This window comes from Montipora capricornis, chromosome 14, assembly GCF_036669925.1.
Source record: "Montipora capricornis isolate CH-2021 chromosome 14, ASM3666992v2, whole genome shotgun sequence".
Lineage (NCBI taxonomy): Eukaryota > Metazoa > Cnidaria > Anthozoa > Scleractinia > Acroporidae > Montipora > Montipora capricornis.
The window spans coordinates 44,803,505-44,828,248 of NC_090896.1; the positions used below are offsets into that span (position 1 = coordinate 44,803,505).

The 24,744-nt window shown below is 38.8% G+C and overlaps 1 protein-coding gene across 1 annotated transcript in view; it reads right to left on the reverse strand.

Moving 5' to 3' along the window:
• Window positions 1-4,574, reverse strand: part of LOC138033756 (adhesion G protein-coupled receptor L4-like) — a 207,703-nt gene extending 203,129 nt beyond the window's left edge. The window contains exon 1 of the mRNA XM_068881566.1: window positions 4,278-4,574. Coding sequence (XP_068737667.1) covers window positions 4,278-4,323 — 46 coding nt within the window. The 5' untranslated portion in view covers window positions 4,324-4,574. The remainder of the gene's footprint in view (window positions 1-4,277) is intronic.
• Window positions 4,575-24,744: the final 20,170 nt, after the last annotated feature.

Below are 24,744 nucleotides of genomic sequence, written 5' to 3' on the forward strand. Positions count from 1 at the left end.
AAACGTTCAGTTTTCGGCCTCTTCAGCAAGGAAAGACACACTACCAACTCCCCGGTATGGCCAGTGCTGACAGTGCTGATAACGAGTTTCGAGAAACGTCGCCAGAAATGAACCGTAAAAACTTTTTATGAAACGATGTAAAAACAAACAAACAAACAAACAAAAAATACCTGAGATCATACACAAAACAGATTAACAACGCTTCTTGAATAACGCTTCTTGAATGTCCCGTTTATAAGAGCGGGTCATAAGTTAGCAAGGGTGTAGAGTCCTTTATACGCATATACGCCCGTGCGTACAGCTGAAATCTGGAAAATGTCTATTTTTTATTTCCAGAAAGCATTATTATCATAAAATCGGGATGATTGATAAATCTTTCGCATTACATTAGTGTCGTTATCCGTCTGAAGGTTAGACATGTCTCGCCTTTTTCTTGAAACCTCCTTGATGGCGTCGCTGCTTTAATTTTTTTCCAAGAAAGGATAAAGGGGACAGAGAAGGCATCCCCCATACACAACACCCTACTCCATAGGCAATTTGTCTCGAGTTATTTTTAGAATCGGGATAAAGTTACTTCGCGCGCTGCGTGGATGTTTCGTGGAGGTTTCGCACGACTAAACGCCGTGCAAAACATGTCGGGCGAAAGGCAATGAAAGCGTAAAGAGATCGAGAGCATTTCTGAATATTGACGCGAAATGAGTCGGTGCTCACCTGGGAAAAGGGAATCGCTAGATTCTTTGACAACCCGTGAAATCAGTTTAACTCTAAGTTGTCGTAACCTCAGTGCTTTAATAAAATGAGAAATTTCGCCGGTCTATTGAAACCCGTCGTTTGTACAATAAAGCAAGTAGGACGCCAAGTTTTATTTTTGTTGAATAATAAAAGACTAATTGCTCTCTTCAATCTGTAAATTATAAATGATCCTGAGAGAATATTCAGTGTGTTAAGGATTTCCCTGCTGCACTGTTAGCTCACAAGAGAAGAAGGGCGATTGTTTTTGAATTTCCGTTTCGCTGACACAGATTTAGCAGAAATATCTCTGTAGTCGTTTTCGTCGACAAAACTAAATAGCAATATCGCTATCCGCGTCTTCCGCCATTTCGTTCTGCGTCAATTCGTGAAGGACGCGTGGCTATGAGCGTGGGTCATCCACGCGGAACACATTCGCGCTATGTGATTGGCTGTTGTCTAATCCCCCTTGGGATCTGTGGTCTTAAAAATAACTCGAGACGAATTACTTATGGAATAGGGGGTGTATGGGGGATGCCTTCTCTGTCCCCTTTATCCTCTTTGTTTTTTTCCTGTAGACATTGCACCTTACCGTTAACACATTTTAAGAGAAAAAAAAATTAAACAACTAATATTTGCATTTTCCTTTGTATTTATTTATTAACGGAAAATATCCTGTGGAAAACACAGGATACAGCATTTCTGAGCTACAGATCTCCCTAGTTTGCAGTACCTTCGGAATTCGGAGGTCCAACCTTTGTCCGTGCATGTGTACACCTTCAAAACCTCACGCTACGCCCATGGTTAGAAGCTGGTATACATACATAGTTTGCGTCATATATTCCGGTTGGTGAAGGACTAATTTTTGAGTGAAATTGTCTGTAAACAACAACACCGGCATGCTTATATTTATCACAGAGGCAACATTAAGTTAAACGTTTGATGAGAGTCTTATTTCTACCTACGAAAACTCTTACTTCCTGCAATAAAAGAAAACAATATGTTATTTTTGAACTACACAGTGAAAAAAAAAATTGTGAAAATCAGAAAAAGATTGACAGACAGTTGGATATGAGCAGGACTTCATTGACGATAAAACATGTCGAAAAAGGGCCGAAGAATACAGGGAACGCTCCGGCTTAGCTACAACAATCCGAATTTTCAAAAAGGACACGTCATAGCTAAGTCGCGTCTCACTTCAAATGAAACGTGTTATTTGTACGGGAGGCCAACGTCCCACGTAAGATACTTGCAGGCTTGTCTAAACCAGTGACACTTTGAAACGTGGTAGGTGTCCCTTTTCGGGTCCATCCTACATATCGTGAAATCCCACAGGTTAGGCAAGAATTCGATAACTGTTAATCCTGTTTCACCCATTTATTCACTGAGTGAATTGTTTTTTTTATTTTTTATTTTTACTTTTTAGCTTATTTCGAGGAAATACTTGTTGCTTCATATCCAGGGTAGGCTTTAAAACATTTTTTGAGCCAAATGGTTTTTGCGTGAATCTGCTTACCCGAACTTTTCCTCGAAAAAAACGACAAATACCCGACAAATGCTCGTTTTGTTGTTGGTCTCGGCATATTTCCGGTAAATTCAGGTATATGTCTCGTGAAGAAGAGTTCAGAACTTAATCATAAAGCCATCAGTGCCGCGCGCCATGCTAGTAGTAAGTGTTGCTTCGAAATACCAGCCCAATAACAGGTGGCAAGCGGTCAATCCGTGAGAAGTAACGCAATCTCCGTCGATTGATGGAAGTCAAAGATTCTCTTGCCGATGCTGCCCTTGATGTTTTTCAATCCCAATATCTAGGACACCCATGCTAAGATATGAAACATACACTTATAAGCATTGTTCTGTTCGGTAAAATCCAATTCCTGGACGCAAAAACGTTGTGATTTTTAGAGTTTATCTGGTTTATTTTTGTGCTTTGCCTTTTGACAACCTTACGTGACTCGTGCACTTGGCAGGAGTTGACAACTTACATCTGCCTTTTATGTTAGCAAACGGTTTTAAATTATATCAGATCGCTGGATAAACACGTCTTGGTTTCTGAAAGCTGATAACATTAAACCACCTTTGCTCAAACTGATTTCTTATAGTATTTTTCCGAGTTTTCAGCATCGCCCCGCTGAGCGAGGAAAGCTCAAATTTCAGAAAAGTACTAATTGTATTTTTTGGCCTCAAAAATTGTCTGTTAAGTTGCCAGTAGTTTTGGAAACAGATTTTGGAAGAAGAGATAACGCTCGTTAACGTGGTATAAGACTCTTTACTGAAATCGAGGTACCAGTCGACGATTTTGGGCTTTGAAATTTGCCATTTTTTCATGGAACGGAAATGTTCAAAATATTGAAAATTATGAAAAATCTCCAAAATATTACATTTGCGTTGAAACTGAGTAAATCACCCTTAATTATGTACTTTTCTGAATAAGTTATTTGCTGTTCGCATCACAATTGATTTGATTTTTAAAACGATTTTTTCGTGACACACCGTCTCGGGGCATGTAAAACTCGATCCGAGAGCCGCGAAACCGATAACCCCCCGTATGTCTAAAATATTTATCGGATCGAAGTAAAAATTATATTTATGTTATCAGCTTACCCAGTGCTACTTTGTGAATTTTTTTGAGAGTTTTCGATTTTTCACTTTTGCAGACGTCTGGTCGATATTTACTGACATCCGCTCTTAAAGCCTCGCGACCTTGGGAATTTACATCCAAGATTTGCTTCGTGTCGACTTGACAAAGAGTCCAAATTGCCGCGGCATAGGCCGTCATCATCGCCTTACTCAACTTCTAGAAAATGAAACGCTCGATGTATTGCATGTGTTTTAGCCCCTATAAAAAATCGAGGAGTGGGAAATATATTGTACGTATTGAATAAAATAAAACTTATCGAAACGAGCCATCTGATGATGTGAAAAAAAGACTCAATTCAAAGCAAACAACCGTTTTATTAATGAAACATACAACTCAATATAAATCGTTATTGAACTGGCCCCAGTAATCCGGCTCTCATATGCCTTTTTGACGGTTTTGCAAGGAAGGCAGGAGGATTTTTACAAACCTTTCCTTTTTCAGTTTTTGGTCAAAATAAGTTTGAGGATTTCATTTCACTCCTGGATCGATGGCAGTTGGAAAGCCTTGTGAAAACGTTTGGACGAACAAAACGAAAAATTGGACGAAAATGTAATAAAATAAGGTTCGAAACTTGGCAAAACTGCAAGTTGCCAATAACTGGACGGTCCCATCATTAATTAAGAATTCGAGTCGTCGAGAATGAAGTTGCAGCAATAATTTCCAAATGGAAAAGAAAAAAGGTATATTTCTTTAGCACTAGCTTCGGTTAACTATTACACAATTAATCCAAAAGGTGGAACTGAGTCACAAAGAAAACCAACCATTATTTTTTTTTCAGTTCTTAAGAATAATTCAGTAATAGTTACTACGAAATTTTCCATCAAGACTCCAAAATTGTCTAAACCATTTTATATCTTTGATATGGACAAAGACAAGCCATGCAATAAATTGATTATTTCAGACTCACCCAGGAAGATACCAAGAAAAATAACTGCCCAAGAGGGATGAAACATATCATTGAAGTTATCAACGCAAGTGCGTGTTTCTTTAAGAGCCCACGACAAGTGAATCAAGGTCGTCGAACTACTCTGCACGTAACATGATGTGATATGGTGTTTATTTGCCTGAATCAGCTGTTAAATTACTTATAAGGCATATTATTTTCCATATATTCAGGGAGATAATTACCGTTACAAAATTGCCATGTCATCACTGTTTGGTTAGAAGACAGCTTGTTAAAAAAATAGAACATTGTAGAAAATTAAAGCATGTTGAAACGGAAAATAAAATATATCGAAGATCTAAGCCAAACGGGCGTTTCCGTCTTCGCTATATTCGCAGATTTTAATGTTAAATTTGTTAGTGTGATAGCCACCGACCCAAATATATATCTAAAAAAGGAATATTGCTTTATCAAAAGTGGCTTCGTGACTCGATTTTCTCGATGTTTCTTAATTTTGCTTTTCATGAAATGGAAAGAAATTTTCATAGTAAGACCTTAACATCCCTGATCCATCACGTGAGGACGTTTAAGTCAACTCGTTAACTGGATATTAGTATAAATACACAGGTGACTATACAAAAGCGCGCGCTCTCATTGGCTCGCTATCTCGGATTATCAGCCGATAATCACCTCGACGGACAAAATGGCTGCCAGTAGTCGTTTTGCCACTGTAAAGTGAACATGATTTCGCGAAAAATGTTTTTTTTTTCTCTCTTTTTTGAAATAATCACCTGTGTATTTACACTAAAACAATTATTCGCCTCAGGCTCAGTGTTGTTAAATATTTAATTGCATGTAAATTTTGTTCTTCCCCTCTGGGGGATTCAACTTTCAGATAAAACGGAAAGAGGAGACTTGCTCGATACAAAGAGCCAACCCAAATCGTGACATGAGATCTAGCAGCACCGTTCATCTTACTATACCTTTCATTAAGGGAACGTTTCAAAACTCATCATTGAAAGCCTTCAATCAGCTTCGATTCCAATGAACATTACAAACTTAGACCTCAGTTGCGAGAGAGACTAAACGATTTTTAAATAATGAAAGAGGCCAAACTAAAATACAAAAGTTAATTAATTCACTATTGGGATGGGATAGTCAGCGGTCAAAGTGGCGATCGGATGTTTGTGCTTTTGCTCTCGATATTTTAGGCCCTCTATTCATTTCTGTTCCTACTCCAATCTCGTACCCAGAGTCCTCGGGCTTCTTGGCCAGCGGGTGAACGCCCGGAGAGACTCTGGGATAATCGACTTGAACTATATTTTTGATTGGCCGCTTGCGTGAAAATGGCAGTCCGACAGGAAGTGGGTAAGTAACTCGGAAGCCCCAGAATTTGGAGGGAGATTCAAAATCTTAAACTAGTTTCAGTGCTGTTTGATTTTTTTCTACCTCAGAAATATATAAATCACAAAATTAATAAGACGACGAGGTTTAAATTATGTCTTATACCGCACGGGAATTTTCCCACGCCGCTAAAAAGTGATTACTGTTGCTGTTGCAAAAGTACCGTGGAAAACAATACATCAGTCTCTTTGAGGAGAAATCCGTGGAATAAGGTCTTGTCGAAGCCATTCAGAATTACGGGAACATCAAATTGTAGTAGAAGAGGACATTTGTGTCGTTTCCACAAAAAAATTGTCTATCGTGTTGCTTGCACGATGGCATTCTGAACGATGGAATGTACGCTGAAACACTAAAAATACACTTACCGAAAGCGTCAGAGGTTTCATTTTCACTTGCTCTTACAGCAAGCCAATGATCATTTCTCCAGTTTCTTTGTGTGTAAGGCTAAAATTCTTGTTTCTCGAACACTGCTCGCCTCGACTAGCTATTGCTACCTGCGAGCAGTGCAGATTGAAAAATGTATTATGTAATGAAATTCTACAATAAACTAAACACTTTCAACCCGCCATTTCTACTGTTTACGGTTTTCTCGTTTTCTGTTTCCGTTTAAACTCAAGCATACGTAATAAGACCGGAACCCAAGTTTTTTGGGAAAATGTAGTCGATTATCCCAGAGTCTCTCCGGGCGCTCACCCGCTGGCCAAAAAGCCCGAGGACTCTGGGTACGAGATTGCTCCTACTCTTGAACGTAACCAGCCCTGGAAATGAAGAGAAAGGTAAAACAACACTCTACAGGCCAATGAGTTTCGTTTCTCTGTTTGCAAACGTATCACCGGATTTGCGGCTCTTGCTCCTTGACGCCAGCGCCCGTGTTCGTGTTTCGTCGGAGAGTCTTCTTAGCGTCACGTGTACAGGACTACCCGAATTCTGATTCAAGATATCAACTTATGCGTGTTATTGTCAGTGGAGACATGGAATGAAATCCTGGCCCTACAAACTACTCTGTTTGCAACAAAGTACTGAATTGCCAGAAACCATCGAGCATTAAGTTGCGACCAATGCACGCTGTGGTGCCATATGAAATGCGGTGAAGTGAAACTCAAGGATGACAAACGTCTCCAGCAAATGGATCAGTTCAACTGGATTTGCCCAGCATGTTTTTTAACCGCCTTACCTTTTGCTGATGCCTCAATTTTGTCGGACGAAGGCGAATGTTGTGCACAAACACTGAACACGTCGAACTTGTCAAACACCAGTGTGAATTCCCTCCCAGAATTCATTAAATCAAGAAACAATGATGACCGGCAGATCCTTATAATGCATTTGAACATCAATGGAATCCAAAATAAATTTGAGGAGGGGAAACAGCTTATGAAAGACATTAAGGTGTTCATTCTTACAGAAACAAAAGTTGATGCAACTTACCCTACTGCACAGTTCAAAATCAGTGGTTATGACATACGCAATGACCGTACCCAGGGTGGCGATGCTATTCTGGAATTTGTATCCTCGAGAACACCATCCAAGAAATTAGCACGTCACCGTAAATTTTCAACTATTGAAACGTTAATTGTTGAAGCCAAATTTGGAAAACATGATGTAGTAGTGGTGGGAATCAAAAGACCCCAAAAATATATCGTTGAGCTCTACTACCTCAGGTTAGAAGAAGAATTGAATGACATCTGCACCTTTGCTTCACTTCAAAACCAATTCATTATATTTCTTGGGGATCTTAATCTAGATCGATTGAGACCTGAACGAAGACAGGGCAAGATACTGTTGGATTTGGAAGATATACATGGCTATTCCTGTCTAATTGATAAACCCACTAGAATAACAGAGCACAGCCAAACCCTTCTGGATACCATTCTCACTAACAAGCCATATCTGTTTCAAGGATGTGATGTCTTTAGCACAGAGCTGAGCGACCATGCACTGGTATACAGAATATTGAAAATCAAGGCTACATATGGTCACATATCATCCAAGTAAAATTATCACTTTTCGAAATCTTAAAACCATCAACAAAGAAGAACTGAACTATGATCTGCATATGACACCGTGGAATATCGAATGTTGGAGATATCTTCGATTCCATCGAGGATAAGTATAGCTTCTGGGACAAGTCACTGAATTATGTCTTGGATGGACATGCGCCGTTTATAAAGCTAAGGGTACGAGCACAAGACGTCCCTTACATGACAAGCGAATGAAAGAGAGCTATTAGAAACAAAAGGAAGTTTCAAAACAATTCAGTAAAAACAAAACACAGTCAAACCTGGAACTCAAAAACAAATGGCGTAATGAGGTTACCAAATCAACAAGCAAGTCAATCAAGTCCTACTGGCAAAAGGTATGAAATAATCTGAACTCTAACCCTAAGAAATTCTACAATACCTTTAATCCCTTCTTGAACCATAAAATGGATGAATGTGCTGGAAGCAACATCACTCTTAATATAAACGGTGAACTAGAAACAAATCAGGAAACTGTTGCGGAACACTTTGCTGACTATTTCTCTACAATGGCAAACAACATTGGCGGGACAGACATCCTAAAATTAAAGGAAGAAAATTTTAGCGCACGTATTTGTGTACAAAACATAAAGAAAACGCTGAGTGGGTCTGACAGACCACCTTTTACTTTCTCCAACGTCCAGCCAGCAGAGTTAATCAAAGAAATGGAAAGTCTGAACGCCAATAAGGCTTCGGGTCATGATGGCTTGCCTCCCAGGCTTCTTAAAATGATCTCAAAGGGAATAGCCCCATCATAATGTACGATTTACAACACTTCCATAGAGACGGCAGCATGGCCGGAAACTTGAAAAAGGGTACATGGACTCCTGTATTTAAAAAAAGATGATAGACATGACACAAGCAATTATAGATCAATCACTATTTTACCTGTTGTGTGTAACATTTATGAAAAGTTATTGAGCAAAGAAATTACAAAATTTATGGACCCCATCCTCACTGATAACTTAACAGCATACAGGAAATCACACAGCCGCGAGACAATCCTAGTCCGACTTGTATAAGAATGAAAAATGGAGATAGATTGTGAAAAACTGGTTGGCATGCTGTCTACTGATATGAGTAAGGAATTTGATTCACTTTACTCTCCTCTTCTTATAAAAAAAAAAAAAAAAAATTGGAATCATATCGCTTCTCGGACAAAGCCCTAGACCTAGTTCGTTCCTATTTTTATAATAGGCAAAATAGAGTCAAACTCCCATCAATGTTAAGTCAATGGAGAGTTCTCAGTGAAAAGACGATGCCCACAAGGATCTTGTTATGGCCCTTTGTTATGGAATATTCACCAAAATGACTTGAATTACTTCTTTACAGACAGAAATATCTCAATGTAAGCTGATGACCACCAGGTGTTTGTATCGGGCATTACACTTCAAAACGTGCAAGACCCACTTCAAAAAGTACGGGACGAGATCACTGTATGGTTCGATCATAATTTACTGCAAGGCAATTTTAAGAAGTATCAAACGATCGCTTTTGGCTCAGACAGAAAGTACCCTGACAAAGCTATGAATATAAAGATTGGACTTGAGGACATTTCAGCAAAAGGATGAAATGAAATTTCTTGGAGTTTTGATAGATAGTGATTTAAATTTAGTAAACATATCACCCACGTATGTACGTAGGAAGGCTAGTCAACAAATAGGCTTAACTGATTAGAGTGTAATGTGAAGTGTTAGTTTTTTACCCCATATGAACCATGTGAGCGTTAGCCCTACTGATGATGGAAATGGGCCCACACAAGGACAGGGAAAAACTCGGACCATGGTGGGAATTGAACCCACGACCTTCGGGTTAGATCACCGCTGCTCTACCGACTGAGCTACTGAGCTATTGGTCAGACGGGAGCAGGTCGTGGGAACTGAAGATGTTAAAGTCACGGCAATGAACATGTTCAAGTACAAGGAAGGAAAATGTTTTTGTAGCTCAGTCGGTAGAGCAGCGGTGATCTAACCAGAAGGTCGTGGGTTCAATTCCCACCATGGTCCGAGTTTTTCTCTGTCCTTGAGTGGGCCCATTTCCATTGGTTGGGCTAACGCTCACATGGTTCATATGGAGTAAAAAACCTAGCACTGACTTCACATTACGCTCTAATTAGTTAAGTCTGTTCAAATATAAGTGCTGCACTGCCACCGTTTGCAAAAACGTAATCCTTCCTTGTACTTGTATCTGTTAATTGCCGTGACTTTAACATCTCCCTGTAAACTATTACCAGTATGGTAAACCAGAATAGCTTGCATGCAAACTGTTTCACTGGAATTACTTTGACTTTTGAGCTTGATTGAGATACATGTACAAGTAAACCTCCAAAGTACCATTGAAAGCAAGCAATGTTTAAAAAATTGTTTTGCTTTTTTAAATAATTACAATTACTGGTACACTAAACCAAGACAGCCAACATGTAAACTGGTTGACTGAACTATTAGTTTGACTTTGACTTTGAGTTCTTTTGTCGATTTAGATAAATTTTTAAAATTTCCCGTGGATACCAAAGAAGAACTTCAAAGCAGGACTGAAAACTTAGGAAAACCCTGATCATTTTACAAGAATACCGAGCTATAAATTGTAATTTAGTGAGCTGGTCACTCCATTTTATTCAACTTCATAAAAGTTTGAAGTAAATGACTACAATATTAATTTACGTAACTTAGGTGACATAGCCAGATTGAGATGGTCTTAGTTGGTCAAATTGGAAGGAGCTTGTTCATGTTACACCCTTACATGTACTTCAAATTGGTTTGCTGTTGGCACAAAATTACATTTTTTAATGATGGCATGACAGGACAGCTTTGGGATCACATTTGCAGTGCAATATGGACTTGTGCACAAGTCAATACATATTAGAAAAATAAACTTGCATTTCTTTGGTAGGGTGTGAGACCTTCCACACTTGTGTCTGGTTAATTTCATTAGGGGCAGATTTTTTTGCACCAGAATATCACCTGTCTTTTTTTTTCTATTTAGGGTTGTTTCCATGCAATTCCGTTGAAATATCGACGTGTTGATCACGTGTTTCACTGGAAAACTGAATTCTTGGAAGCTTACTGATGATTTGTTGTTATTGAGAGCAGTAATAATCAGCAAATTACAGTGAAACCCAGTGTTTTCTTAGAGGCAACAAACAGCTCTTTTAGTGTTTCTCGAGGTATCACTAAGGGACTGCTTTTGATGTGACACACATGAATGCAGCGTAACCTATCTGACATATATGTATTAAGGGTCATCGAATCTGTGTTTTATACCTGAGTGATTTCTTAAAGCCTCATCACTTCTGGTGGTTTTTCTTGTTGACAAACATTGACGCCAAATTTCTTTTTATTTTTATCAATTTTTCTAATGTTCAACCAGGGCACTGGGTAATGTAACGAGAAAAATCACTGTAAGAGCTTGCATCATCGCACTGTATCAAGGAAACCTAACGAAACAGTTCGGTTGAACTGATACCTGTGTGCCGGATTTAAAAGCCGTGAAACATTTTCGGATTTTATGTCACCAATTCGCTATAAACTTCAAATTGATCTTCTAAAAGATTTGCAACCAGCTAGGATTATTGGGAAGCAGTGGAAGGTACCGTTCGGCTTGGAATTTATTGCCTAAAAGGGACGAAATTTTTAAAATTGTCTTGATACACATCTTAATTGGTACTAGGATAACAGTCAGTGTAAAACGCAGACTGTAGACCGGGGGTAAAATGCAGACTGAGGTTATAATTTAACTATTGAAAAAGCCCAAACCCATTAGAAATGCTAACAGTTAAGCCTAAAAACCACTAGGATAATATGTTTTTCTGACGCTGTCAGTTGAATTTTTTCGTTGGCTGCCCCTAGCTATAACATAGCCTGTACAATCCATCAGTTCATTGAGATATTTTGCAATGGTTGAGTGAAAGTTATTAATTTGCCGTGACAGCAAACATGATATAAATGATCACAATTGGTCCACAGCAAATATGGGTAAACTCTCTAACGGCAAAAAAGGAGGAAATTTTACGCAAATATTCATATTTGCATACCTTGAAAATAGGATCCAAACTTACTCCAAATTATTGTTTTTGCAACATGTATACCTGCGTTTGCAGGTTCATCCAAACTGCTTTCTTTGCAATGAAAGCAAAGCTTAGCAAATCTATGTAAGTTTGATGGATTTGATTAAGTGGCAAATGTGAACAAAAGTTACAGCAAACCATTGCATTCACGCAACATTTGCTCACAAATTCTAATCAAGCAAATGTGCGAGTTTACACTCGATTTACCTGCTAGTGTAAATTTAGTTCAAATTTGGTGCACTAAATTTGCCACACATTTGCTCAGCTTGCAAACATGAGTAAATCCATTTTTTCGTCCAGTGCCAGTTCCCACGGCCTGCTCCCGTCTGACCTTGTCAGTCTTGTTCGCTCGCATAGCATTTTAAAGCCAAACAAACCAGCAAACAATTATTTCTGTTCAAAAAGAGTACAGATAATTGTTATTTAATTCCAGCCGTACGGCTTTATCCGGCCCTGCTCGCGCTAATGCGTACGACCCTCAGACGGGTATTTTCCCAATAGTTTTACAATGAAAGCGCGCGCGGGGCCGTACGGGCCATATGATAATTTAAAATTCTAATTTTAAAACTCAGGAAGATCATTCCAAGCGTAGCAAGTTAGACTTATGTTAGATGTCTGTCAGAAACCCTTTTTTATCTCTAGCAGTGAATTTCGCCACCAATTTGCTGATTTACGACACTGTAAAATGTTGATCACGCGACTTACCACGTGATCAATATTATATGTTATAAACGCAAAACAAGGTACATTATTTATTTTCAAGGGAGATTTCATCTTGTTCCAGACAATATAGTGGGAGATATAGCCGATGAAACATATTTTCCGGACCTATTTTACACCCAGTTCTTATTTTCATCCTATTTTAAATTCGATTTTCTAGCTGCACAGCCCATAGGACCTTGAGCTTAAAGATCATTGGGTCTATACATAAATTAAAGGTACATCATCATTAATTACTGATCTGCAAAACTTCAAGTTACGCAAACAGAGAAATGGTACAGGACTTCCAATAACCCCTGTAAGTTTCAAATTTTGGCCACGAAAGGAGTTCAATTATATTTAATTATAAAACAAGCTAAGGAGAAAAAGGAAAGGAACTTTATTTAAGTGTCTAGTCTTCTAGCGCCGGAACACTAATTGGGGGCACTGTAAACTGAAATCAACAAATCAAAAAAATCAGGCGAAACGCGACTGAAGCATTTCTTTTCTCCTCATTTTGGTCAAAGGGGACTGTGTTGCATAAAGCACCAACAATGAAAAGCGCCATTTTTCTTCTTGATGAAAATCGTACTTCCTACAAATTGCTCAAAGGAAAACACCAGTTCGGTTCCCATCTGTTCTCCTTAAGTCCCGTGGGATGGAGGGAGCGTGCGAAAAACCTCCTTACCATGGGAAAGCAAAAGGGCAGTTTGGTCATCACGTGTGCCTACTTGCATCGCATGTGGCCGGCTTTCTAGTCGATTTCGACCTGACGCGATGGTGTTTCTTTGGGTATTTCAACCTTCATCAAACTCGACTCCCATTCATTACATCTGGCTGTGAGATTATTCATGGACCGCACAGTTGCTACTAAGCGGAGACGCCTCTCAGTTTTATGCTTTTGCTACGCTCTTCACAATTTGCAAGGAAGAGTAGCCGTCGGACCATTTGAGTTGTTTTTGTTCTTTATGTCATCTAGGCTCACTTTTTCTTGTTTCCGCCTTCACCTTCAGTGCTCATTTACTTTCTTAACTTAAATAAATTTCCTCCTTCTCAAGAATACGCGTACGGATAAAGTCCCCACGACATATAACCCAAAGAGTATGTATCATTTCAAACTAAGTCAGTTTTTGTTGATTCTCCTGTTCTGCATTGCATGGGCGCTGTTACCGAAGAAAACCTGGCGCTTGCTGTTTCGTCATCTTGTCTTTTCAAGCCAAGCACGATCGCGCAAGACTTCTTCATTTCATTGATGCGAAAAGAAGCCAAAAAAGGATTAACCACAGAATTCAGAAACAGGATGACCGTGGATGATTCCCTGACGATGAAGAACCAATTCTTTTTTACGCAGCTTTCGCAGTGGATCCCTACAACCATGACAGCAAAATATGGAATTAGCGAGAGAATAAGAAACATCAAAATGAGAAATGAGGTTGTCGCAAAGTTTTTTTCCATTTTGGCTGACCTTTCTCGTTTCCTGTCGTTCAAAGAAGTGTTGCTTGGCATGGTGGCTTGTCTCTGAACAGCAACTCGAGATTGCTTCTTCAAAAAGTAGAAGATACCGAGATAAGCTACAGAAGTCGTGGACAGAGGGAACGTGGTGTGTAAATGAATGTCAATGGCAATGTAGACATCTTTTGAAATGTCGGTTAGTTGAAGTGAGGCAAAGATGGACGAGAAAACAATAATGCACGAGTTGCTAACAGCGGCTGTCTTCGGTTTCATTCTTTGGCGATATGTGTGAGGAAAAATAACAGCTACGAAGCGATCGATCGACATCGCGGTCACTAACAAGATTGAGCTGTTGATTCCGATGTAGCTTAATATCTGGACGATTTCCCCTTCTTGTGGAATACTTCGATCGCTGAACACGCACAGAAATCTCACCAGGACTTGTGCAGGGCAGACCACGAGACCAACGAAAAGATCCATTGCGGATATAAACGCCAGGTACACTGAAAACACTCTCTTGAAGCACCGCAAAGGATTTCTTACCATCACCATTAAGATAAAACCATTGGGAAGCGAAACGAAGAAAACCAGCAAAAGGAAAGAAATCCCACTTCCGAGACAGAGTTGATTTTCGAAATTACTATCCATGGCATGCAATAACATAAAAGAACCATAAAATGTACGACTTGCCTTTCACTTGTAAAGTGGGGAATGAAACTTGTCCAAATATGTCAGACCATATTGTTTCACGCCATGACGTCGATAGGCTAACGACACTAATTAGTTCTATAAGTCATTCATGTGCAAACAAAAGGAAACAGCATCACATTGGCTAATTTACTTATCCTTATGTTCTAGTTTTTTATTTACGTTCTTTAGAAAAATCTTAAAAGTAATTATTTGACTTTGTTTCGATTTAGAGCTTGGTAATTCATCCATAAAGTATTTGAAAAAATTTGGCTTAATTCTTGAAGTCAGACGTCATTTTTTGAGCTGGATAGGAAAAGGATTTTTCGCCTTTTGCTCGACATGTATGTGTAGCTTCTATTTTTTGAATTACAGCGACGTGGGTCATTTTAATGCAATATATAAACACAGTGACACCTGCTTTCTATAAAGAACAACAGGAAAACATTTTCCTGTTACTTTTTACATATTTGGTCGATAAGTCGTGGTTTAATTTTGTTTCTGGTTGACAAAAATTCTTTTTTTTTTCAAACTGGTTTACTTTTTTTAGGCCAATGCCCATTTTAACATATTTAAATATCTTTCTGTATAACTAATTTTATGGAGTTTGTATAAAGTAAACTAGAGAAATCATTATTATTATTATAAGATGGATTGTTGTCTCTGATGCTATCAAAGACAATATTAATTATTTATTGCATGTGAACAATAATTTCACTGTCTTTCACTGACAAGAAGGACCACTTTCATAATGAAAAATAGATCCGCAATGCGTACTTGGGGTCTTATGCTTAGCTTAACTCCATTCAGCCCTTACAGAATTTGGTACTACGGTCTCACTTTTACCATGAGTGATTGGTTCAAAATTTGCCATAACAATGCAGCAGTGAAATGAGTTCCTTAGTATGCTTCAAATTTCAGACCTGTTCAGAATTTTACATCGATGACTTGCCACTAAAATTTCTCTTAATGCCATTTGCCAGTTTAGACAACTCTTGCTACACGCTACATCATCTCTATCAGCTATTTACCAGTAACAGAAGCACTAGATTGGCTACGAAACAAGCATGGCACTGTAATACACATGTACATTCACATGATCTTATAAATGATCAAAAGAATGCTGAAATTCAACTAGAAGTCTAAGATGATTCATCACTAGATGAGGCGTTCAATGAACAAGTACTCTCAGAGCTTGGTGCAAATCCCCACACAACTGGAAATCAGTCCATCACCAGTAACAATGTATAAACAGCCAAGAGAAATATCTGATGACCAATTACGTCGATCAGTTACATGTAGATCATTACATAATAAAAAACGCAACCTAAAGCTTACAACAGGGTGCTTTCATGGACTAGAAATAAAATGAAAACCTCAACAGTCTGAAGTCACAAAATGTTGAACCAGTTTATTTGTTTATAACTGGAGGTGCTGGTGTTGGGAAAAGCCATTAGATTAAAACACTTTACTACACTGTAGTAAAAACCTATAGACATGCTCCAATGAATCCTGAGATTCCAACAGTGTTACTAGCAGCATCTACTGGAGTAGCAGTAATAAACATTGATGGTACACACAGCATTAGCAATACCTAAAAATACAGGTGATGATGTGGAGGAAAATCCAGGTCCTACAATGTTTGACATCATTGATCCAACAACCACTGTGTCCGCTGACTCTAGTCAAGGGAATGAAGCAACCTTTGGTGTGAATGCTGGAAGCAATGCGTAGCAATGTCACATACTGCTTTGATATACCACCAAATACAAGATATTAGTTTGTGGGCTAATTCTACTTTGAACAATATTTTGGTTATTGGAAATAATCTATACAGTTCTATAACATGTTCTGTGCAAACAAATGACTATTTGCTGATAACTGATGTTCCAGACATGGTTTCAATATTTGATAAAGTGCATTCATTACAATATACACCCTTTTAATAAGGCTAATATATGCCGTTTGCCGCTAATGACGTCAAACTCATGCTTTTAAAATTTATTCAGAAATGCACAAAGGCTTCAAAAAAGAAAAGAAATCAGAAAAGTTTTAAGCCTTTGTACATTTCTAAATAAAATGTGAAAGCAAGAGTTCGACGTCATTAGCGGGAAACAGCATATATTAGACTTATGAAAAGGGTGTATAGTGAGTCATTTACTGGAAGTTTGTTCATGACATCAAACATTGGTCCATATATGTCTCTTAGAAATTCACTTCTAGAAGTATTTTCAAACTCTCAACGGAATTACAATTGTTGTTTGTTAACTAATGGCATTAATACACTGTATTGCAATAAATACACTTTATCAAATATTGAAACCATGCCTGGAACATCAGTTAACAGCAAATAGTCATTTGTTTGCACAGAACATCTTATAGAACTGTCTAGATTATTTCCAATAACCAAAATATTGTTCAAAGTAGAATTAGTCCACAAACTAATATCTTGTATTTGATGGTATAATACCAGGAAGTGACATTGCTACACATTACTTTACCAGCATTCACACCAAAGATTGTTTCACTTCCTTGACTAGAGTCAGCGGACACAGTGGTTGTTGGATCAATGATATCAAATATTGTAGGCCCTGGATTTTCCTCCAAGTCATTTGCTTGCCTTATAAGCAATGGGATATAAACATTGTAGCACATCATTTGTGCAAACCAAAACATCACCTCATTACACGACTTGTAATGTCCAACAACTTGTTTTAATGTTGGCAAGTAAAACACATTTAAGTAAAACATCATAAGAATCGTATTCCAAAATCGCTCTCGCACACCTGAAAATGCATCTTTGACTTTCACAAAATTGTTGTGACAGCCGATCCTTGACCGGTATTGTTCGATTGTTGTTCCCATGCTGGCGGCTAGTAGCAGAAAACAGTAAGAGTACGAAATACTATTCTTTGAGAGTACAAAACTCTTATTCAATGCCACTATTTTGTAGAGTACAATAACTCTTTCAGTTTGGGATGTAACCCACACCGACATTTCAAGCCGATAAATACTGGTTTGTGATAGCTTGTGAGATACTTGTGAGTTATGAGGTGCGCAACGGATTTCGAGCCAATGAATGTGGGCTTGCGAAAGCGTCTTAGCTTCAGTGCAATCCGCACTAAACACAAGCCGAGTCTAAATATGTTGCCTTGCGAGAGTAAACAACTCCCGTATCGATTCCACTCAGCGACGTCACCTGGATGAAATAACAAAGAACAAACAAGGCAGGCTAGGATAGTTAATTTTCGAAATGAAAGAAAGAAAACCAATCTGAAACAGCACGACAGATCAATTTTGAAACACAAATAACTTACCTTACAACTAATTTGCGACGGAAAACTCTTCAAATTTTTCCCAAAACAGGGAAAACGACCGCAGATTTATTTGCAAACAACGAACGCTAGAAGCAATGGCCGACACTTGAAAACAATGACCTCGCAATTACTAGTACCCAGTCTACAAGCCAGACTGTCACGTGTGTTCTCGTCCTCAAAGTGACAAACTGACAAGATCTGCCTCTGACTTAGGGGTCTTTATGCATAATGCATAAGACCCAAAAAAACAGTGATATTCTTTAATCATTCCTTTGGCAATATAACTGAATTAAATAGTGCATTGTACAACTGGAAAATTTAATTAATGTTGTAGGAAAAAAAAGTTATTGGACTACTCCAAACTTGGTCACTACTCTAGCATAATGGTTTTCGATCTCAGTTAATTTTCCTAAAAGCATGTTGGGGTACAAGGGTGACATTTCACTATCAAGCCGATTTCTATCAAAGAGAGGAATGTTGGAGCTGCCATGGTTATTGGGCATTTTCCGTGCATGGAATGGATGTGTTGACATCTTTCTGTCTTATTTCTGCATCATTTCTTGAAGCGCTGCCACTTTTCCGTAATTTGCTGTCCGCCGTGAGAAATTTGACTGTGTGCTTGGGACAAAACTTGAAACAGTTACACTTTTGAAACTACTTTCTTGTTACTTTCTGTGAGGAGTTTGCCGTTGCTGTAAACCTTTTAACTTTAAAGTCATCATCTTTTTGTTCCATTTTGTAAATTGTTTCGGCTTAGATTCCTTGTCTCCTGAAAGGCAGAGTTGCTTCTCTGTTTTTCTTTCCAGAAATTTTTAGCCTTGTTGTAAAAATCATCTTCTAAATAACATTTTTTGAGTCTTTTGTCTTGAGCTGGCCTTTCACTTCCTCTATTTCTTTAAAGAAATCGATTTCATTTACGCAATTGCGTTGGCGGGACCCTGCCGTATATGGGTTTGATGTCGTATTGCACTTCTGTGAATAAATCCAACTTTTGACCAAGAATGGCCTGTGGTGAATAATGAAATATTCATTTATAAATTATTCAAGTGGATTAAGGAGAAGGCAGCAGATCCAGAGATAGGGAGCTCAAGATCAAGTTCTGGTAAGTATACGGAAAGGTCTCGACAAATATAAAATGGCTGGGAGTAACGTTGTGTAGTGAGGGTGGGCATACGGGGGAATGATGTGTGAAGGAAGGGTAGGGTAGGATAGAGGTTCTGGAGAGGATCAGGGAGGGATAGGTGAATAGAAGGGAGGAAAAGCTGTCTAGTTCTTTTTAAGACCCCCTAAAAAGCCAAGCCCCTGTTTTTTTTAACTTCACCCCCCCCCCCCAAAAAAAAAAAAATCCTTTTTTTACAATGTCGATTAAAAAAATATAAATTAAAAAAACAAAATTAAACCACAACAGATAAATATATTCCAGTAATAGATTACTTTTATTCCAGTAACAAATTACTCAAATTATTCGGATTTGGGCTTTTCTGGGGGTCTTGATTTAGATGCGCATGCGTAATATTACTTTGCCTCGGAGAGTCACTTTTCATAAAAGGTTGGCCAAGTGGGATTCGATACTCCATTTCAGTTTTTAGATATCAATGCTGTCGTCGCGTATTTTGATAAGCACATTTTGAAAATGACTGCTGAAGCCATTTGAGCCATTTTTCCATGCTTTTGTTGCCAACCGTTTTGTAAGACCGTTGGCAAGCGAGGAATTGAAAAACATACACAGGACACACAGGAAGGAAGCTACACACAACAGAAATAAGGTAAGGCGTTTTAGTTGAGAATTTTTAAATATAATTATCTACCTAATTAGTCTTTTATCGGGATTCCTATATAAATTCTTATATTATTGTCATCCATGTTGGCTTTCCCTTTACACTGAGATTGAGGCGCCTGTGGCAGGACTTTAAACTGCAAATATTGTACGTCGTGTGCTGTTAATTTAGGTGACTCATCTGAATTATTTAGTAAATCTCATTTTCATCCTATTTTATATTCGACTTTCTAGTTTCATGGCCCATAAGCTCTACATTAAAGGTCATCGGGTATACATGAAGGTACATTATCCTGCACCTTCACCATCATCATTAGGGAGTTTAAGAAACCATGACGGCTACGGTGACGAAAACATCACTTCAAAATATAAGTTTGAGCTATTCTAAGTATTTCTTGATATTCCATCTTGTTCATATTAGACAATATCGGCGAAGTGTCCTCTATAACTGGACTGGTACGGACGGATTTGGAAGTAAGAGTGAGACCGAAGATCCTCTGTAGTTTGTCCGCGTTGTCGGCAAAACCTTAAATTAAGGGTGCCTTCGATTCACCGTATTTTGGAATATGAATACATGGAATATAAGTTAGAAATCCTTCTTTTTTACGGAGATTCACGTTAAAATTGTCAAACATCGGCTAAAATGCTATTTTAAACATTTTTTTATTATCCTTGCTGCTTCGGAACGCGCAAACATACCGTTTTAATCATCACTCCACGTATTCTTATTACGGAATAGGGTCAATCGAACGCGCCCTTAGTCATTTCACGTAGTAGTTTTGAAAAATACGGGAGAGAATGTAAAAAAAAAAAAATGCGTGCCACACGCACAGCACGATCATTTTTTCCTCTTTTAACCAACAACATTACTGCTTTTTGGCTTTGTCGTTGCCGTAGCCGTGTCATCAGAACTCTAAATTACAGAGAAGTGATACAGGAACTCCACTGACCCCTTAAAGTCTCAAATTTCGGCCACGTAAAGACTTCAATTACATTCAAAACAAGGGGAAAGAAAGGAAAGGAACTTCATTTAAGGAGGTTCAAACGAGTGTACGTGTGCTTCCAAGTAAGGATCGACACCACAACGTTGTATCAATCATGTATGAGCAATATTGTGGTACCAAATAAAACACGAATTATTGCTGAACAAGATACAGTCATTATTGTGACGTAATATGTCACCGTGACAACGGACAAGCCCTGTAAAACCACCCTTTATTTTGTCTTTAGTTGCTTATATCTCAAAAGCGAACTCGATGACTCCCATTTTTTATTTCTGGAAAGTAATCAAAAGGGCAACATAAAACTTTCTGCAAATTTTAAAAAAGTCCTGTATAGCGGATTCAGAGCCACCTTAATTCTGTGATTTAACGGTGGCTCTCATTCTGCTGTACAGAATTTTTTTAAACTTTGCCTAAAGTTTCACTATGGCGTTCTCATCAGTTTTAGCAATAAAAAAGGGGTCTCACCAGCTCGTTTTCGAGATATGAGCAACTAAATCCAACATATAAGGTGTTTTTACTGGGCTTTCCCGTTGCCCAGGTAATTTATTACATCACAATGATGATTACATCTTGTTTGAAAATAATCGGTGATTCATATGGTACCACAACATTGCTGTTACGTGATACTGTGTTGTATCGTCATTCGATCTAAAGAGAGTGTTTTCCAATCGTTGAAACTATTTTGAGCCACCTTAAATGTCCTAGTCTTCTATAGCTAGCGCTGGGCACTATAATTGGGGACACTGTGAACAAAATTACAGTCAACCCAGGTCACTCGTGAACAGTGATTCGAAAAATTCAATTAACATAACGAATTCTTGTTTTTTCATATTTGGGCAATTTCTGTCGTTTCCGAAGATTTGGAGCGACATTTCGAAAATGGAAGAGCGATTTGGAGTTTGCCCGCGCTTTTTCAAAATGTTCAGACCTGCGGCCGTCAATTCCTTTGATCGCGAATACAAGCCAGGCAGACCTGTCAATAAGAAACAAGAAGACGCATAATCGACCTTTATTTGGTTGGAGAGGACCATCTGCGATCTCTAGATCAGTTTGTGTTACGAAAGGAGCGGTTTGGAAGTGTGGTATATATGATACCTTTAGTCAAGGGGGTCGAACAGATTCTTCTAAACTTTCAGACGACGTCCTTGGATCTATTGAGCTGTTCAAGCTAACGAAACCTAGCATGTATTCAAGGAAAATTCGTGAAAGGTTGCTTAATGATGGAAATTATATGCGATAGGCGAAGGATACCGGGTTTGTCAACAATCCAGAAAGCAATTTCAAGAAAGACTGGTATGTCCTACAAGAAACATTCCGTCGTCCCAAGTGAGAGCCAAACTAATGCCCAGGTCGAGAGGTGTAACGAGTATCTTAAACTCACCTCAAGAATGGATCCATCCAAACTTCATTATTTTGATGAAAGCTCTGTAATAAAGGCAACCGGAAAACCACGTCGACAGAACTTTAATATACTCGGGAGGAAGAAGGTCACCGACTTCTGCATCTAACTCTCCTCGCACCAGAGAAGGGACGAATGGATAAAACTGCGTGGTCTTTCTATAAAGCACAGATTGTCGCCCTTGCAATTTTTTACCTCCAGAAAAATTCTATCCATATTTCAAAGAGATCTCCGAAAAATCAAGTCCATTTTTGAAAATTTCAATCCGATCTTCGATTTTCCGATGTGATTTTCGTTACGTCAGTGAAAGCAGTGCATTGATTGGAAGACTTCGATCACATGTTCAAGATACTGTTCACGCGTGACCTGGGTTGACTATAAAAAAATAACGCAAGCCGAGTCAAACCAGGGAATATTATCATATCCAGTTCTTTCAGCCCTAGTTGGGCCGGCCTTATCTGGCACGCAGCCACACATATTAGACTGGAAACATGACCAACTCTACCAAGTTTTGGAAATCACGCGAAAACCCAACAAAAATATTTTAGTTAAAGGGGTCAAAGCATCAACAATGAAAAGCGCGCTTTTGGAGCCATTTTTCATTCTTGATGACAATCGTACTGCGTACAAATTTCCCAAGAGAAAAAAAAACGGTTCCCATCTGCTCTCGTTAAGTGTTGTGGGACTTCAAGACCGTCCGAAAATCCCTCCCCCTCCCCATGGGGGGAGTCAAAAGGCATTGTGGTCATCACCTGTTCCTTCCACTTCTTACATCGCATGCGGGCAGATGTTCCACGTCGACCTGACTCCAGGGTTTTTCTTTGGCTGTTTCGGTTTTCGACCTTCATCAAAAGCCCGCTCATGACCATTCCTGGCTGTGGGATTATTACACATGGACCGACCACAGGTGCTGATAGGCGGATACGCCTTTCAGTTTCATGCTTTCGCTGCGCTCTTCGCAATCTGAAAGGAAGGAGTAGTTGGTGGGGCCCAGCTGCAGTTGAGTTGTTGTTGTTCTTTATCTAAGCTCGGGCCTCACTTGTTCTTGTTTCCGCCTCATTTTCAGGAATTATTACTTCCTTTACTTAACAAATTTTCCCCTTCTCATAGAATACGGATAAAGTCCCCCAGACATACAACCTGGAGAGGATCTGATTTTGGCTGAACAGTTCAATTGCAAATGTACCATTTTATTCTTCTATTCTTTATTGCATGGGCACTGTTACCGAAGAAAGCACTCGGCGCTTGCTGTTTCGTCATCTTCTTTTGTCCAAGCCGAGCACGGGCAGCGCAAGATTTCTTCAATTCGTGATGCGAAAAAGACGCCAAGAAAGGATTAACCACAGAGTTTAGATAAAGGATGACCGTGGATGATTCCCTGACGATGAAGAACCAATTCTTTTTTACGCAGCTTTCGCAGTGGATCCCTACAACCATTGACAGCAAAATATGGAATTAGCGAGAGAATACAGAACATCTCAAAATAAGAAATGAGGTTGTCGCAAAGTTTTTTTCCATTTTGGGCTGACCTTTTCTCGTTTCCTTTCGTTCAAAGAAGTGTTGCTGCATGGTGGCTTGTCTCTGAACAGCAACTCGAGATTGCTTCTTCAAAAAGTAGAAGATACCGAGATAAGCTACAGAAGTCGTGGACAGAGGGAACGTGGTGTGTAAATGAATGTCAATGGCAATGTAGACATCTTTTGAAATGTCGGTTAGTTGAAGTGAGGCAAAGATGGACGAGAAAACAATAATGCACGAGTTGCTAACAGCGGCTGTCTTCGGTTTCATTCTTTGGCGATATGTGTGAGGAAAAATAACAGCTACGAAGCGATCGATCGACATCGCGGTCACTAACAAGATTGAGCTGTTGATTCCGATGTAGCTTAATATCTGGACGATTTCCCCTTCTTGTGGAATACTTCGATCGCTGAACACGCACAGAAATCTCACCAGGACTTGTGCAGGGGCAGACCACGAGACCAACGAAAAGATCCATTGCGGATATAAACGCCAGGTACACTGAAAACACTCTCTTGAAGCACCGCAAAGGATTTCTTACCATCACCATTAAGATAAAACCGTTGGGAAGCGAAACGAAGAAAACCAGCAAAAGGAAAGAAATCCCACTTCCGAGACAGAGTTGATTTTCGAAATTACTATCCATGGCATGCAATAACATAAAAGAACCATAAAATGTACGACTTGCCTTTCACTTGTAAAGTGGGGAATGAAACTTGTCCAAATATGTCAGACCATATTGTTTCACGCCATGACGTCGATAGGCTAACGACACTAATTAGTTCTATAAGTCATTCATGTGCAAACAAAAGGAAACAGCATCACATTGGCTAATTTACTTATCCTTATGTTCTAGTTTTTTATTTACGTTCTTTAGAAAAATCTTAAAAGGAATTATTTGACTTTGTTTCGATTTAGAGCTTGGTAATTCATCCATAAAGTATTTGAAAAAATTTGGCTTAATTCTTGAAGTCAGACGTCATTTTTTGAGCTGGATAGGAAAAGGATTTTTCGCCTTTTGCTCGACATGTAACCTCCATTATGTGTAGCTTCTATTTTTTGAATTACAGCGACGTGGGTCATTTTAATGCAATATATAAACACAGTGACACCTGCTTTCTATAAAGAACAACAGGAAAACATTTCCCTGTTATTT